This window comes from Moschus berezovskii, chromosome 4 (assembly GCF_049115385.1).
Source record: "Moschus berezovskii isolate FMDL1 chromosome 4, NW_MosBer_1.0, whole genome shotgun sequence".
NCBI classification, from domain to species: domain Eukaryota; kingdom Metazoa; phylum Chordata; class Mammalia; order Artiodactyla; family Moschidae; genus Moschus; species Moschus berezovskii.
Genome location: NC_142463.1, coordinates 105168387 through 105181685, shown reverse-complemented (window position 1 = coordinate 105181685; position 13299 = coordinate 105168387). Strand labels below are relative to the sequence as shown.

General features: G+C 38.4%; 1 protein-coding gene across 5 annotated transcripts in view; it reads left to right on the top strand.

The window, feature by feature from the left end:
- POGZ (pogo transposable element derived with ZNF domain) overlaps positions 1-13299 on the top strand; it is a 49837-nt gene that overhangs the window by 14892 nt on the left and 21646 nt on the right. For 3 of the 5 annotated variants that reach the window (XM_055401883.2, XM_055401882.2, XM_055401881.2), the window contains exons 2-3: positions 3037-3161; positions 4127-4285. In XM_055401883.2, coding sequence (XP_055257858.2) covers positions 3038-3161; positions 4127-4285 — 283 coding nt within the window. In that variant the 5' untranslated portion in view covers position 3037. The remainder of the gene's footprint in view (positions 1-3036; positions 3162-4126; positions 4286-13299) is intronic. The other 2 variants (XM_055401886.2, XM_055401885.2) reach the window with 1 other exon arrangement.

Below are 13299 nucleotides of genomic sequence, written 5' to 3'. Positions count from 1 at the left end.
TGGAAATCACATAATTTGACTGTGAGGTAGAGGAAACTTTCGTTGTTTTTATTAATCTTCATTGTTTGACAAAACATGAACTCAGTCTTTTAAGATACTATAAGTAGTTGAGGTAAAAGACTAGCTTTTGGATGTGCTATTAAAATAGCCATATTCATGACACTGAAAACCACAATTTGCATTCAGATAGCTCTATTTATTCCCATAGAAAGTTTTCTACCGATTCCTCAGCATATGTATGAAGACTTTGCTTGCAGCTGGTCAGAGCTGAAAGAAAGTCCTTAAAAATCATTTATCCACAGTTTATAGTCATTCTGATGGATGTTTTATAGTATGCGTGAATTATCTGTTGGCTTTGGACTCTTAAGAAAGTTATGCAGCAAAGAACAGTAGTATAAAATTAAGTAGTTAGAAAAAAGTTGTTTAGAATGTTATCTCTTTCAGTGGAACTAGACAGGAAAATACAAAAGTGTGTTGTGTAGTCGTAACTCAAAGAATACTTGTGATACGGATTTGACTTCTTTTTAATTCAGTTTCTGGCTAGCATTGTCTTTTGTATATGTAAATTAATTGCAAAACTAAGAAAATTTACTGGAGAAGGAAATGGCAACCCCTTCCAGCATTCTTGCCTGGAAAATCCCACAGATAGAGGAGCCTGGTGGGCTGCAGTCCATGGAATCTCAAGAGTCAAGATGCGACTTAGCAACTAAATGACAAGGAAATTTAAGTTGATACCTTAGAGCTTTTTCTTACCTTACTCATAGCATCTCTCCTTTATGGTTTTGATTTGAGAAAACAGAAATAATTAGAATATTAGAGACCACTTAGAATCAGGTAAAGCACTTTACCCGTTAAAATGGGCCCTTGACTAGCTATGGAATATTTTAAATTTTCAAGTAGACAACGCCATCTGTTGGGCATCTTGCAAACTATCAAATTGTATGGCCCTAACACAATGGCCGTCTATGGGTTCGCACAGAGTCGGACACGACTGAAGCGACTTAGCAGCAGCAACACAATGGTTACAGAGAAGGCAATGGCAAGCCACTCCAGTACTCTTGCCTGGAAAATCCCATGGACAGAGGAGCCTGGTGGGCTGCAGTCCTTGGGGTCGCTACAAGTCAGACATGACTGAGCGACTTCACTTTCACACATTGGAGAGGGAAATGGCAACCCACTCCAGTGTTCTTGCCTGGAGAATCCCAGGGACGGGGGAGCCTGGTGGGCTTCCGTCTGTGGGGTCACACAGAGTTGGACACGACTGAAGTGACTTAGCAGCAGCAGCAACACAATGGTTAAATTGGTTGTTTTGTTTGTTTTGGTGTGGTGGAGAAAATTCTGATACTGAGGCACTGGGAGCTCTTGCAGTGAAAGCTTTGTTTGAACATTGGGCAGTAGTGCTACTCCCATTCCAAGGCAAAGAAATTGACCTTTATTCAACTGATATTGAAGGGCAGCATAATAATAATAATAATAGCTGTTCGTTTGCATTTCAAAGAGATAGGCTTTATTTTTAAAAGAAGAATGTAGTTTAAGCAGTGTTTTCAAATTAAAGGCTGACTCCCAAAATCATGGTGGAGTTTAAGGTTGGAGTTCCCAGGTGGTGCCCAGTTCATGGGGCCACAAAGAGTTAAGTACTGAGCTCGCACGTATGCACAGAGGTTGCAATTAGAGTGTGGCTCTTAATCTTGAGTACAAAAAGGCTCAGTAATCAAGATAAATAGTTATTTTATATATCATTTTTATGCTATTATTTTATTTTATTTACATTTAAATTTCACCACAGAGCTTAAGCATATTCTGGGCCTTTGTTCAGATTTTTGAAATAAAGGTAAATGGACAGACAACTTTAAGGATGCAGTGTGTTTAAAATTGTACAATATATTAAACAATTAGAGAAAAATCTAGGGAATGGTATAATTATATACCTTTATAGATTTAGTATATTTATATTTTATAAATACCTTTAAATATATTTATAGATATAGAAGCTTAGATAGATATAGACTTCCCTGGTGGCTCAGTGGTAAAGAATCTGCCTGATAAATGTAAGAGACTGGGATTCGATCCCTGAATCAGGAAGATCCCCTGGAGAAGGAAATGGCAACCCACTCCAGTATTCTTTTCTGGAGAATTCCATGGACAGAGGAGCCTGGCGGGCTACAGTCCGTGGAGTTGCAAAAGTTGGACACAGCTTAGTGATTAAACAACCACCACATGGACTTGGTAGTACAAATTCAAGGATAAGACATGTACTTGGAGGAAATTCTATTCAGGACTGAGCAGAGAGGTCCTTGGTTGCTGACGGAACCTCCCCTTGACTTCAGACATGTGACAAACCAAGGAGCCTGTCAGTACACAAATAGCACTGAATTCAGAACAGTGGCAACAGGATGATGCCAGGGAGCTGGCTGTTGCCAGTTAGGATTGTGGGGCCGGCCTGAGGCAAGCAGAGTTGCCTGGAGGCTGGAAGTGTTGTACCTCAAGTCCAGGATCAGTAGAACAGCAGTCTGGAGACAGAATGGTTAGTGCTTTCTTCAAAAGTTCCTGGTTTTCCAAACAAGTTCCTAGGATGCTTTCCTCAAATGGCGAATATATCATTTTTAAAAACTCAATATTCGTGCAAAAAATTCATAATGAGCGAGGTAGCAATTGTAAATAAAAAAAGGTCTGACCCTCCACTTACGAAGTTCACCTCACCCTAATCCCAGCCCTGAGTATTATACTTAAAATTTTTTTAACAGTAATTATTAAATAATTTTCTGTGGAGTCTTCCACACTAATTTTTTTTAAGAATAAAAGTTATTCAGTCCAGGTTCGACGCATAAATTTTCCTCTGTTCAAAAAAAAAAAAAGAAAAAAAAAAGAATAAAAGTTATAATTCTGGAACCTTGGAAATGGGGGAGGTTAGGGGAAATGGTAGAGGAAGCACAATGGTGTAGGTTACCAATAGCTTTAGAGTCTGATTCCATATTGTATAAAACTATTTCTCCCATTGTGAGGTCAGTATCTTAATTGAATCTTTTTTTCTTGTAGCATGGCGGACACCGACCTGTTTATGGAATGTGAGGAGGAGGAGTTGGAGCCATGGCAGAAAATCAGTGATGTCATTGAGGATTCTGTAGTTGAGGATTATAATTCAGTGGATAAAACTACTACAGGTAACCAAAGCTCTTTGATCTTAGATTGTTGTTACATTGACTGAATTGAATGGCATTTTTGTTAAGAAAGTAGGAGGTGGAAGACTTCTTAGAATTCAGGGTTGCTTCTCTGTGGCACTGGTACTACCTTTTCCTCCTATTCTCTGGTCTGTAAGTGCTTTGGTTTTCCTTATACACAAAGCTAGAAACACTGTGTTTAATAAAAACATTGAGAGTTGAGTTCACCAATATTTATCAAACACATAAGCAGTTCTCTTACAAATGATGTGTGAACAAGTGGTGTGTGTTAGTGTTCATTTATATACCCAGTGAAAAACAGGTTCCCATAGTCTTAAGGGATTTTTTTGTTTGTTTTGTTTGAACTTGGTTTCCTTTGTGAGCTGAGCAGAATTTGCTTTGTGTCTGCCTTAGGGACAGTTTACAAACTTAGGCTTGTAACTTCTCTTTCAAAAAGGTGCGGTTGCAGGGTCAAATTCTAGGTTGCCCTAAATTCATAAAGTGAGTGGTAGTTCTTTTTCCCCTGAATTGTATCTGTTGCTCTTTTTTTTTTTTTTTAATCTTTCCTGCCTTGAGAACTGAAGATGGCATTGGTTTGAAACAGGATAGTTCGTGGTCTTGTGGACAGCTTACTAATGCATGGTTATGAATACCAGTAGTGGTGATAATAAGCCTTTTGAGTTCTTGAGGTTTGCTTGTGCTCTATAAGCAAAATAGTGAGATCTGGTTCAGTCAGCTTGTAATCTAACTTAATTCACCAGGAAATCTGAGACAAAATATACGGCATTGTGTCTAATTTGTGGTGTGAGAGACACATAGGAGGAGAAATCAGATAACCAGTCAGATTTACGAATAAAGCAGGAAACTTTTTGGCTATAGAGACCTGCAATAAGATGAAAGATCAGAAAAGTGTCCTTCAGTGTCATCTGTCCCTGTCTCCAAGTGACTGTGCCTCCCCTTCCCCACAGTTTCTGTGAGCCAGCAGCCTGTCTCGGCTCCAGTGCCCATCGCTGCCCATGCTTCTGTTGCTGGGCATCTCTCTACATCCACCACCGTTAGTAGCAGCGGGGCACAGAACAGCGACAGTACAAAGAAGACTCTTGTCACACTCATTGCCAACAACAATGGTAAGTGGGATTACTGGGAAATTCTTCCTGGGCTAGAGGGTTGAGAGACTAAAAGAGGTCTTAAGATTAGCTGTACCTGTTCAGTTTTAGGTACTGATGTGGTTCTGCTGATGTTGGAGTGAGTTTAGTCCTGATTCTCTGATATGGAAGTAAGTGGTGTTGTTCCTTCTGAGTTAGTGCTGAATCGATGCTGGTGTTTCAAGTCAGAGGGCAGCTGATTTCTTATTACTGATAATTTCTAGGAAAGAAAATGTAACCCCCAAATTCCTAACTGTTAAGGAGATACGAAGGGGGCGGGATTGTTTGTTTGTTTGTTTTTAATTAGAAGAGCCCCACTAGTCTGGTAAGAATTCTCCCAGGGCAGTTTTGTTCCATATTTTCTTTGGCAGCTTCATTTGGTCATTGGTTCCTGGGTGTGGAAAATAGGATAGGGTTGTTGTCTACCTGAAGGAAATGGTGAAAGGGTAGTGTTTTTTTTTTTTTAGTGAGTTTATTGACTAGTGAAGTTATATAGTATGGCTTCTGTTTCATTTTCTGTTTTCTTTTTTTTGCAATATTCATTCATTTACATTAGCCAGCAACAGTTATGGAGAAGGCAATGGCAAGCCACTCCAGTACTCTTGCCTAGAAAATCCCATGGATGGAGGAGCCTGGTAGGCTGCAGTCCGTGAGGTCGCTAAGGGTCGGACACGACTGAGAGACTTCACTTTCACTTTTCACTTTCACACATTGGAGAAGGAAATGGCAACCCACTCCAGTGTTCTTGCCTGGAGAATCCCAGGGACCAGGGAGCCTGGTGGTCTTCTGTCTATGGGGTCACACAGAGTCAGACACGACTGAAGTGATTTAGCAGCAGCAGCAGCAGCAGTAGTAACAATTATACTAGTATTAACAATTTATATAAGGGGTCATACAGCATGTAATATTTTAAAAGTTAGATAAATCTTAATAATTTCACAATTAAAATGACTTTTTGATTCCCCAAAGTAGTAAACCATATATCAGAAAAAGGAAAGAAAAAAAGAAAAGAACTTGTCTTCAATTGTGAAGATGATAAATACTTTTGAAAAGAGAATTTACCACAAGACTATGTTTCACCCCCACCAAAAAACAAAACCTGAACTTAACACAAAATTCACATTCTGTTTACACTGACACGACTGAGCGACTGAACTGAACTGAACTGAACTGAAACTATACAGAATTGATTTTCTTCACCAAAAATAACAGCATTTTTTTCGTAGTATTCCTAGATAAGCCACCAAACGCTTACTTTTGCAGGTTTTCTAGATTTTGCTTGTAAATCAGGGTGAGGCAGAAGGAAACAGATAAATCAGCTGTAGTATCCATGACCTTGGATCCTTTCTTGACCATTCACCACGTACCTGCAAAGAAGCTTATGAAGGCTTCCTTTATAGGAGTGTAAACAGCAGCTACCAGATGTGGAACAACAATGGCAGGCTCTTCCTTTCAAACTTTAACTGTGGCTTCTTGCTTTAACTTCATTTGATAAAGACAAAATCTACATTGAAATCCTTGTTTAGTGAGCTCACACATTTCTCTTATAGTCTGATAATTTTCATAATGGCCCCTTTCAGATTTTTAACAGCATACTTAAAACTCCTACGGTTCAAAGGTCAGTCATGAGCTTCATTGTAACTTTTTTATTATGTCTCCTTCCTCCCATACCTCCTACTTCTTTTCTGATGACTGTTTCTGCATTCTGAAAATGAGTTACTGGCAAGTTATGTCTCAAGATTCATGTCTAGAGTAAACATCTTCATAGAATTATTGCATTGCTATAAAGGACTTATTTTTAATTATTTTACAAGACTAATATGTGCATTGTAGAAAAGGGGGACAGTAAAAGGAGGAAGAAAACAATTTTTAACTATAATCCTACTACCTGGAGATAACTGTTTGTAACTTATTCTGTACTTATATTTATCTTTTTATTAATTCATTTATTTATCTTACTTATTTTTGGCTGCAGGTGGTCTTATTGCTTTGTGTGGGCTTTCTCTAGTTGCAGTGCACAGGCTTCTCATTGCAGCAGTGTGTCTTTCTGACCACGGGCCCTAGGGCTTAGTGGTTGAGGCACACCAGTCTAGTTGCCATGTGGCATCTTCCCAGACCAGGGATTGACCTTGTGTCTCCAGCATTGGCACTTTACCACTGGACAACCAGGGAAGTCCCATATATGTACTGTATGTCCATCTGTATGCTATGTGAAGTGATTGACTCCTTATAAAAATGGGCCCATACAGATTCTAATTGCTTTTTTCCCTTAATATGTAGTGATTATCTTCTCATTTTAGTAAATCTTTATGTAACATTTTTGATGATTGTTTCCTGTTTGGTTAACAGTCCTTAGCAATAGGTTGTAAAGGGGTGTTCAGTTCAGTCGCTCAGTCGTGTCCGACTCTCTGCGACCCCATGAGTAAAAGAGTTTTGGTAAACATCTGTCTTTTCTCATATCCTTAGTTCTGAGAATACATTTCTAAACATCAAATTGTTGTATCAGAGGTTATCACAGTTTTTAAGGATTTTGATCAGTATTTTTCCTGAAATGGCCATCTAGACATGTTGTGTCTTATATTTCCAGTAGAAGTGAACCTGTATTCTTACTTTTGTATATAACCATTTACCTTTCATATTTTTGGACATTTATTACAATCCCATTTTTTGTGATTATAAACAGCGTTATGATGAACATTCTCAGGCATCATATCTGTGCCTACTATGTAAGCATATCTGTCATATAAAGTGAGATTGCTGGGTCAGGCATTTAAAATTGGATAGTATCAAGTTGCCATAAGAGATTGCTCTACATACAGTCTCACCAGTCAATCTTTGGATGTCAAAAAAATAATTTTTATTACATGGAAAATCCCTGGAATTCTTTTTCAACATATAATTAGTGATCCTCATATATATATAAAGATGAGGAACCGCTAGAGATTTTTTCATTTTTACAGATGTGGAAACCAAGGTGTGGAGAGTCTGAATAATATACTTAAGGTCAAATAGTAAGTGACTAAACTGGGTTTGAATTATTTATAGACTTTGAAACTTGTGGCCTTCCCACTGCATTATACTACTTTCTATGTTTCTCTTAAAATAATCTTGTCAGAGTGCTATGAGCAACCAGTTTTGCTAAATTTTCCTTTGATCACAGCATTCCAAGACCCAAGATGAGCATCACATGACTTAATTTCTTTGAATGGACCTTTGATTCCTGTGGCCTGTGTGCAAAAATGTGTTTGGAATATAAAAATTGATTTTACTTACTTTAGAAAGCTCTAGTATTCAAATTAAAATGTTGACCCGTGTTCATGGTTTAAAAAAAAACAGTATAGACTGGTCACTACAGTTGCATACGCCTTGTGTGTTCTTCCAAAAATTCTTTAGTTCTGGAAATTCTCTGGTGGTACAGTAGTTAGGACTCCGCGCTTTTACTGCCAAGGACCTGAGTTCAATCCCTGGTTGGGAAACTAAGATCCCGTAAGTCTCACAGCCAAAAAAAAAATAAAGTTTTAAAATTTCTTTCATGCATAGATAAGCACACATTAATAGATTGAGTTTGTCTAGCTTTCTTTTTTGTGTAAAATATACACCTGTGTGACTTCTATCAAATACTCTTGAAATGCCAGCATTATTCATTATAGCCCAGAAGTGAAAACTACCTAAGATGTTGAATGAATAAGCAAAATGTGGTATATTCATACACTGGAACATTATTGGACCATAGAAAGAAGTGGAATAGTGATTACTACAGCATGAATGAACCTTGGAAAACATGCTGACTGAAAGAAGTCAAATACAAAAAGGCCACCACATAACGTAGGACTCCATTATTATGAAATGCCCATAATTGACAGATCTATAGAAACAGGAAGCAAGATTGTTGGTTGCCAGGGCTGGGGGAAGTAGAATGGGGAATAACTGCTAATGGGTATAAGGTTTCTTTTGGGGATGATGAAATCTGAAATTAAATAGTGGTGATGATTGCACAAAACCTGTGAATATACTAAGTGAAAGTGAAGTCGCTCAGTCATGTCTGACTCGTAGCAACCCCATGGACTGCAGCCTACCAGGCTACTCCATCCATGGGATTTTCCAGGCAAGAGTACTGAAGTGGATTGCCATTTCCTTCTCCAGGGGATCAGGTGTTCTGCATTGTAGACAGACACTTTACTGTCTGAGCCACCAGGGAAAGAGCCTTCAAATTGCACACTTCAAATTGGTGATACAGTATGTATGGTATGTGAATTACATCTCAGTTGGAGAAGACTCTTGAGAGTCCCTTGGACTGCAAGGATATCCAACCAGTCCATTCTAAAGGAGATCAATCCTGGGTGTTCATTGGAAGGACTGATGCTAAAGCTGAAACTGCAATACTTTGGCCACCTCATGCGACGAGTTGACTCACTGGAAAAGACTCTGATGCTGGGAAAGGTTGGGGGCAGGAGGAGAAGGGGACGACAGAGAATGAGATGGCTGGATGGCATCACTGACTCTGTGGTCATGAGTTTGAGTGAACTCCGGGAGTTGGTGATGGACAGGGAGGCCTGGCGTGCTGTGATTCATGGGGTTGCGGAGAGTTGGACACAAGTGAGCGACTGAACTGAACTGAACTGAAGGCTTTTTTCTTTTTTTTAAGAAAATGTTCGGAATAAAATTACAGAAGATGTTTTACTATTGTTTTTGCCATTCTTCAGAATCCATCACTCAGCATTTAGAAATTATTTCTATAGTTCTGGCTGATCGTATGTATGCATTGGAAAGAAACATTATGAAATGAAATGACCTACTGCTTAATGCTGAGCTGTGAATGATGTGAATTTAATGTTATAAATTTTTTACTGTAATTATGATTTTCAGTTCCTGTTTGGTCCATCTCAACTCCATTTAGCCCTCTTATCTCTGGGGTTTAAGGCTATGTAAATAAACTTAATGAAAAAATCAAGAGCTTCAGATTTGTAAAATAATGTGTTTTGAGAGAAGCTGTTGGATATTCTATTATTTAATCTGTTTAAGGCTGTGGTACTTGATTGAGAGCAGACCTACAGGTAGAGAATTGGTTGGATGATTCTTTTAAAGGCTTTTTTAAGCCTCAAAATTGTCAGCATTTCTTTTAGGAAAGAATAAGAATGCAGGAATCATTAAAAACAATTCATTTGTTTGAATTGGAATTATTAGAATGAATTTATAGAATTCATTAAATATTTACTCTGGGTGACTTGCTATATGCTGGTTTTGCTTTCAGTTGAATTGTAAACCTAGTCTAGGCTTAGAAACCTTCTTTGTTTGCACTTTATTTTTGGAAAGGTCCTAACAATTCACCAGAATTCAAACATGACCCTGACATCAGAGCATATTTGCAGAAAATGCTTGTATTAATATTCTTTATAGTGGTAGACTATGTATAGATTTCATGGGAACAAGGCCTGTCTTTTGAGACTTTCTAATGCTAGTTGATTCCACATAAATGCGAAAAATTTTCCATCCTTCCCTTCCTATATTTAGATGAGATGTTGAGTCACTGATTTTATCTTAAGAATTTTTAGTTTCAGATAAATAACAGATAATTTATTTTCTTTTATCCTAGCAGTTAAAATAGTGAATAGAAAATATATTTTTTTATTTAAACAATATTTTTCAACCATAAATTGTGAAGGAATTAAAGAGATGGATGGGGAAGCTACAGGTTAAAAGAGATTTAAGATGTCCATCAGTTGTACTTTATGAACCCTTTTTTAACCTAACTCAAAAAAATATAATCGTAAATTTGAATTTTAACTGGATATTTAATATCAAAGAATTGTTTTGTTTATTTATGGCTGCACTGCACAGCATGTGGGATCTTAGTTCCCAGACCAGGGATCCAACCTGTGCTCCCTTCTGTGGAAGTGTAGAGTCCTAACCACTGGACCGCCAGGAAAGCCCCCAAGAATTATATGTTTAACTTTATTGAGGTATAATTGACAAAACTGTAAGATACTTAATTTGTACATTGTGGGGATTTGATGTATGTATGTGTTGTGAAAGGATTCTCACTGTCTAGTTAATTAACATATTCACCTCACATATTTATCATTTTGGGGGGCTGGGATAGGAACAGTGAGAATGTTTAAGTTCTCTTGGAAAACTTTAATTATATCATACAGTGTTAGCCACTATAGTCACAGAATTATAATGTTTTTTAGGAGTGATAACGATGTTATATTTCCTCTTTTTTAAGATCTTTATTTTTTAGAGATATATATTGAAGTATTTATAGATGATATGATCTGATACTTGTTTCAGCATAATATGGGAGCTGGTAAGAGGGTACAAGGTACAGATGAAAGAAGGTTGGCCTTAAGTTGGTAATTATTGAAGCTGGTATAGGTACATGGAGGTTTATTATAGTGTTCTATTTTTATATATATTTGAACATTTTCACAATAAGATGTTTAAGTTGAAATATATATATATATAGAAAAAGACCCATATAATTGGCATAGACAGAACTTGGAATTTTTTGTCTGTCAGCTTCTATAATTACTTGTCTACTGGCCCAGTAGCTATGAGAGTCTAGTCCACTGATGGGGTATCGGTTTCTGGGAGAACGTGGGACAAGTCACTATTGGCCGGTTAATAGCCAGCCACCTATATGCCCACTTTGGTGGTCTAGCTTTGTAGCTAACTAGTAACGCCATTTGTCACGTGTAACTTAAAACTTCAGAGCCATCCATCCCATTTTAGTGAAAAGAGCCGCAGTATTTTGCTTGAATCTTTGATTTAGGCATATTGGCTCTCTGAAATAGAATTTAGAGTAGTCTTTGTAAATCAGCAAACTTAGTGTTAATGATTTTTTAGCCAAACTTAGCAAATGGAGGCTTCCCAGGGGGAACTAGCAGTAAAGAATCCACCTGCCAGTGCAGGAGACTCAAGAGACAAGGGTTTGATCCCTGGGTTGGGAAGAGCCCTTGGAATAAGAAATGGCAACCCGCTCCAGGATTTTTGCCTGCAAAGTCCTATGGACAGAGGAGCCTGGTGGGCTACAGTCCAAGGAGCCGCAAAGAGTTGGACATGACTGAGCAGCTAAGAACATCCAGCAAATAGAGGACTTAAAACATTTCCAAAGTTACTTTAAGTTACACAGGAAAAAGAATTTAAAATACTTTAGTTTTCAAATATTTATGATACTGTTATTATTTATTCATGAATGAATCTTCTGAAGTCATACTTATTCATTTTGGCAGGTGTTTTCTTTGTAAGTTCTGATGACATAAAGAAGTCTCTGTTTCCATACCTATACAAGACAATGGATACTTAGAGAATCTGTTGCATTTATGAGATTTGGCTCACTGGGAAGCGGTCCCATTCTTTTGTGTCAGTTCAGTTCAGTTCAGTTCAGTCGCTCAGTCGTGTCCGACTCTCCGCGACCCCATGAATCACAGCACGCCAGGCCTCCCTGTCCATCACCAACCCCCGGAGTACACTCAAATTCATGTCCACAGAGTCGGTGATGCCATCCAGCCATCTCATTCTCCGTCGTCCCCTTCTCCTCCCGCCCCCAACCTTTCCCAGCATCAGAGTCTTTTCCAGTGAGTCAACTCGTCGCATGAGGTGGCCAAAGTATTGCAGTTTCAGCTTTAGCATCAGTCCCTCCAATGAACATCCGGGGTTGATCTCCTTTAGAATGGACTGGTTGGATCTCCTTGCAGTATAAGGGACTCTCAAGAGTCTTCTCCAACACCACAGTTCAAAAGCATCGATTCTTCAGCGATCAGCCTTCTTCACAGTCCAACTCTCACATCCATACATGACCACGGGAAAAACCATTGCCTTGACTAGACGGACCTTGGTTGGCAAAGTAATGTCTCTGCTTTTTAATATACTATCAAGGTTGGTCATAACTTTCTTTCCAAGGAGCAAGCGTCTTTTAATTTCATGGCTGCAATCAGCATCTGCAGTGATTTTGGAGCCCAAAAAAATAAAGTCTGACACTGTTTCCCCTGTTTTTCCATCTATTTCCCATGAAGTGATGGGACCAGATGCCATGATCTTTGTTTTCTGAATGTTGAGCTTCAAGCCAACCTTTTCACTCTCCTCTTTCACTTTCATCAAGAGGTTTTTGAGTTCCTCTTCACTTTCTGCCATAAGAGTAGTGTCATCTGCATATCTGAGGTTACTGATATTTCTCCCAGCAATCTTGATTCCAGCTTGTGCTTCTTCCAGCCCAGCGTTCCTCATGATGTACTCTGCATATAAGTTAAATAAGCAAGGTGACAATATACAACCTTGACGTACTCCTTTTCCTATTTGGAACCAATCTGTTGTTCCATGTACAGTTCTAACTGTTGCTTCCTGACCTGCATACAGGTTTCTCAAGAGGCAGGTGAGGTGGTCTGGGATTCCCATCTCTTTCAGAATGTTCCACAGACTTGCTGAATTAATGTTTGTTGATGAATATTCCTCTTTTAAAAAGTTTAAGGTCGATTAACTAACAATAAATCACATTCCAATAAAATAGGTTTTATGTAGTAAAAATATGGAGAAAGAATTTATATGTTACTTGGTTTTGCTGATGTGGTATGGGGAAATTATATGTGGTCACTTAAATCATCAAAGTGATAGCCATGTAAAAGTCTTACCATGTGTGTTAAGACATGCCTTGTTAAGATACGTGGGTTTCCCTGATGGCCAGTGCAGGAGACACAGATTCGATCCCTGTGTCAGGAAGATGTCCTAGAGAAGGAAACGGCAACCCACTCCAATATTCTTGCCTGGGAAATTGCATGGACAGAGGAGCCTGGCGGGCTACAGTCCATGGGATTGCAAAAGAGTTGGACACAATTTAGCAATTAAATAACAGCAAGTTAAGATATATGAGGGAGATTTTAGTGAACATTCTGTATCTATGTATTTTTCTGTTAATTGTAGCTTTGGGTAAAGCTTAAATATTTGGTAAGTTTGATGACATTAAACCTGATGTGAGTGACAGTCTTGGATATCTTGATACA